This window comes from Phasianus colchicus, chromosome 10 (genome assembly GCF_987193195.1).
Source record: "Phasianus colchicus chromosome 10, bPhaCol1.hap1.1, whole genome shotgun sequence".
Lineage (NCBI taxonomy): Eukaryota > Metazoa > Chordata > Aves > Galliformes > Phasianidae > Phasianus > Phasianus colchicus.
Genome location: NC_143445.1, coordinates 8,905,195 through 8,909,308, shown reverse-complemented (window position 1 = coordinate 8,909,308; position 4,114 = coordinate 8,905,195). Strand labels below are relative to the sequence as shown.

Here is a 4,114-nt window from a genome sequence, read left to right as displayed (position 1 = left end):
AACAAAGCCAGCTACGTACCATGGCCAAGCGCTGGAAATCCAGTGGGAACCTGTGTCAGATACTTGCACTAACCTCAACCCTAGCCCACGCAATTTGCTGCAGCACACACTTAAAACTAAATCCCACAACACAGATTGGTGGCAAAGAAAAAAAATCTCTCGCAGCAACTTGTCCCTGGAGGAGGACTTGGCAGCAGCAGGAGCACGGTGTGGGCTCAGCACACAGCCCAGGTATAGACAAATGGCCTGCGGTGCTGCAGCTCTGCTGGACACATGGGTCACCCCAAAAGAGCTGAGGAAAAGCTCCTGTGGACACTTTGCTCGGCCCCGTTCCTTGAAATCTATTTGAGATAGTGAACAAACACGGAAACATTTCCAGGAAATGTGTTTCTTTATTTAAATAAAAATGAGTGCCAGTAGAAACAATAAACTTTAAATATGTGAGACAATTATATACAACTCAACGTCAGGAATTATATACATCAGGTTTTTACAGATACAAATACATTTATAATGAAGTAGAAGGACGAAGGAGGAAGCAATGGAAAATGTGACAACTCACGCATGTCAGTCTCGTTTGGAAAGTTTCAGGATTCAAGTGATTCCAGGCAAAGTGCCAAAGTGAATTTGGCTTCTTTCAAACTTAAAACAACCCCTTTTGGAGTAAATCTACCAAAAAGCTTTATATGGTCTGATCCAAAGTTCACTGAAGTCAATGGAAAAACTCCCGCTGCCTTCAGACTGAACTGGAGCAGGACCCCTTGGAGCACAACGCAGCCGTTGTTCTGCTGCCTGGGACACCTCTGGGCTGCAGCACCTCCGCTCCAGCCCTGCACGCTGCTCTGCTCCAGACAGCAGCAGCCTCCCCAACCCGGCTCCTTCCCGTTGTTCTGCACTCCTATTTTTCAAGCTCTCCCTCAAACTCTAATGCCAGTGGATATATCGCAGAGCTATTTTAACACGGGAAATATGTGGAGATGTTTTGCAAGCATTTTGCTGTGCAACGCTGAAGTCTCAGGCTCTCTAGCCCTCATGCTTCAGAACTATTCTAGCCATTGTAATAAGTTACTATAAAATATAAGGTATGATTGAAATAATCATACATTGCCACTACATCAACATTACTCCTTTTAACAGTGCAATGATTTAGTAACCAAGTTCATGAGCATTTGAAAAACCACGGTACTATTAAATTAGAGGGAGGCTGTTCATGGTGGCTTTAAAAACTAGTTACTAATGCCTAATGCATGTGTTACATGCGAGCTGGAAAAAAATAAAGACGTAATGCAACGTTTATCTACACTGGTTTAAATAGAACAGAAAGGCTGGATTATGTAGTGATGTAAATGGATACAGTTTTACTGGCCTCAAATGGAGAATATGACTCCAGCAGAGAAGCACAACTTCTTGTGCCTGTTACCTGAAGTCAGTAGGGCTCCACTGGTGACTTCAGTGAGGCCAGGATCTCACCTTTGCTAGGTGAAATTCATTCTAAGTTCCACCCATTTTCAAGGGGCGTAACAGAGCAGCATTTGTTCAAGCCTTCCTAGATCTTGCACCTTGTAACAAAGATTTTTCAGGTGCTTTTTTAACTTATGGATCTCTGTTTTTAGTGATCAAATATACACGTCATTGAAGAATACAAAAGCAAAACCCAAGACCACTTTTCCTACTGTTAGTTCAGCCAAAGGCTGGATTGCAGCAGCAGTTGGCACACCTGACTCAGCCAGCACAGGTACAACTTCAGCAAAGACAAATGTAGCAACGTGGATCTGAACCCATCTATACAAACCTTCTGGAAATATAGAGCCTCCCCTTGCTTTTTGTTTCCATCTTTCGTTCTCTCTGTGCCTAAAGTCAGTCTCCAGCCATGCTGCAATCTCCCTCCAACACCATTATCCACAAAGGTTTGGCCTTTGAGGTCTCACTGAGCAAATCTGGCTGTAGTTTGTTATAAGAAAAACACAGTGGAAGTAGTTCTATAGTCTATCACAGCTTTGTGTGAATGAGCATCACCCATCAGCTTTAACAGCCAGGTTCTTGTGCTATCTGCAGGATCCTGCAACATGCAGAGACATGCCAGTAATAGTTACCTCATTAGAAAATATATATATATATTCTCCTTGTTCTTAGCTCTTATGGTGAGAAATAATAATGGTAAAAATAAAATGAAGCATCCCAATTATGTGCAAGTTAGGTGTTGGAGATTGGTACCACCGCTTCCTTGTGCTGCCAGTTCTCAGGAATATCATGGGCCCCAGGGCACAGATGCTGGTGGAAAGTTCACAGGCGAGCAGGAAGGTAGAACCACAGGTCATCAGTGGGAGCTCTGCTCGTGCTCTGGCTGCACCCAGGGGAGCCCGGCAGGTGCTAGGAGTTCTTGTGGATGTTCTCCACAGAGCCCTCGCTGCTCTCATTGAGGAGTTTTTCTGACACTTCCCCCAGCTCAGCGTCCAGCACCTCCTCCTGGATGGTGAAGTGCACATCTGGGGAGGAGGATTCTGAGCTGACACTGCTGCCTTCCATCGAGCAGATGGCACAGGATAGGGACGGCACCATGCTCTCCTGCAGCATGTTCAGCATCATGGGGATCTGGACAGACTTCAGCCCTGATATGGTTGGTAGAGGCTTCACAGCTTCCCCCCATTCTCTCTCCTCATCTTTGTAGAGCAGAAGCAAATTGGATGTCTTCTCTTTCCTTTTTGATTTCATGTAGCCAAGCATGATCCCTATCAGGAAGATCCCATAGAAAGACATGACGATCAGGATGTAAAAATACTCATTGCTGTTATTCTTCTCCGTGCTGCGGGACTCAGTGTTCAGCATGGCTTGGGTGATGTTTGCATGGTCCATCTTCAGCATGGAAACAGTACGACCACAGCTAAAGCCTGGGAGAGAATTGGTGTGGAGACAAAGATCAAACCTCAGATCAAAGATTTAAAGAAACATCTAAAGGGATATATCCCCAAGCTATTCTTTATTACTTGTAATTGGGAGCTCACAGGACACATCTGATTGAAGCTTGCTGTCTGCCATGCCCTTGCAATAATATTGTAGCTGAATGTACTGTTACCCAGCACAGAGAACATTAGAGGAAAAGATACTTAATATTAAATCACGGTGAGTAATATTCTGAAGTACAGAACCCCCAAGCCACATAAATAAAGAAAGAAAACTACACAGAAATATGCTGCTAGACACTTAAACTTAGATTTGTGCTATTTGACCACATTTCCAAAAAGGGGAAAAGCTTCTAAGGAAAAAAATCAAAAAGCAACTTACGTCGGTATGCAAATAATTCTTCCCTGTGCAAAGCTCAAGAGACCTTTCCTCTCCCAAACGCTGGGTGCTCTGAAAACTTTCCTCTGCTGCAGTTGGAATAAATAGCCCTCAAGAAATGTTTCATCACGTGTTTTAGAGGCACAGTTTATAATAGTTTTGTGTTGGAGTCAACAGATGAACTTGAAGGATTGCAGTTCAACCCACTGAACTCTTAACAGCTGTGAAAAGAAAAAGATTTGGGAACTCAGATTTTACTCTTTCCTCCCCAGCTCAGCAGTGGCTCCTTCACCTCCTTTCACTGCCACCCCAATGGCTACGTTTGAACTGCTACCCTGGGAGCTGCTCTGCAGCGTGACAAAGCAGCAAGCCATTATCCTGGGCTTGTCATCTATTATGGAAAATATGCATTTGGGTTTTATAGTGGGTTCTGTTAATTACGTGCTGCTACGCAAACAGTATTCTCTGAAGGGATGGGGGAGGAAATGCTATTTTTCTTTGACTGGTGACAAAGCCTCACAAAGTGTGTACAGATCAAAGTGGAGACTGAGCTCCTGATTGCACAAGATGCAGGGCTGTGGAGAACGGGGCTCTGGGTCAGGGATGAATTTTGGATGGAGGGTTGCCACTGCTGTCGCACTTCAGGCATCAAAGCAGCAACGATGGGACTTCAGTGCCTGCCAAGATCGATGGAAAGATGCAGCCCCCCCCAGAGGGCAACTTGGAGGTTGGCACTTCCCTTGTCCCTGCATGCAAAGCTGTACATCCTGCATGCTATTTGTGCTTGTACTGACCAGCACCACTGAGTTAACACAGACTGCAGTGCGATGGAGGC

At 44.8% G+C, this 4,114-nt stretch overlaps 1 protein-coding gene across 1 annotated transcript; it reads right to left on the bottom strand.

The window, feature by feature from the left end:
* Positions 1-372: 372 nt before the first annotated feature.
* KCNE4 (potassium voltage-gated channel subfamily E regulatory subunit 4) lies at positions 373-3,641 on the bottom strand. Its single transcript, XM_031596210.2, has 2 exons — positions 3,283-3,641; positions 373-2,888 (listed from the first exon to the last, which is right to left on the bottom strand). Exon 2 carries the CDS (start codon positions 2,860-2,862, stop codon positions 2,371-2,373), a length of 492 nt encoding a protein of 163 aa, XP_031452070.2. The 5' UTR covers positions 2,863-2,888; positions 3,283-3,641; the 3' UTR covers positions 373-2,370.
* Positions 3,642-4,114: the final 473 nt, after the last annotated feature.

What these genes read in the sequence shown, in the direction of transcription:
- KCNE4 (XM_031596210.2), bottom strand. Translation starts at nt 2,862, where the DNA reads ATGCTGAAGATGGACCATGCAAACATCACCCAAGCCATGCTGAACACT.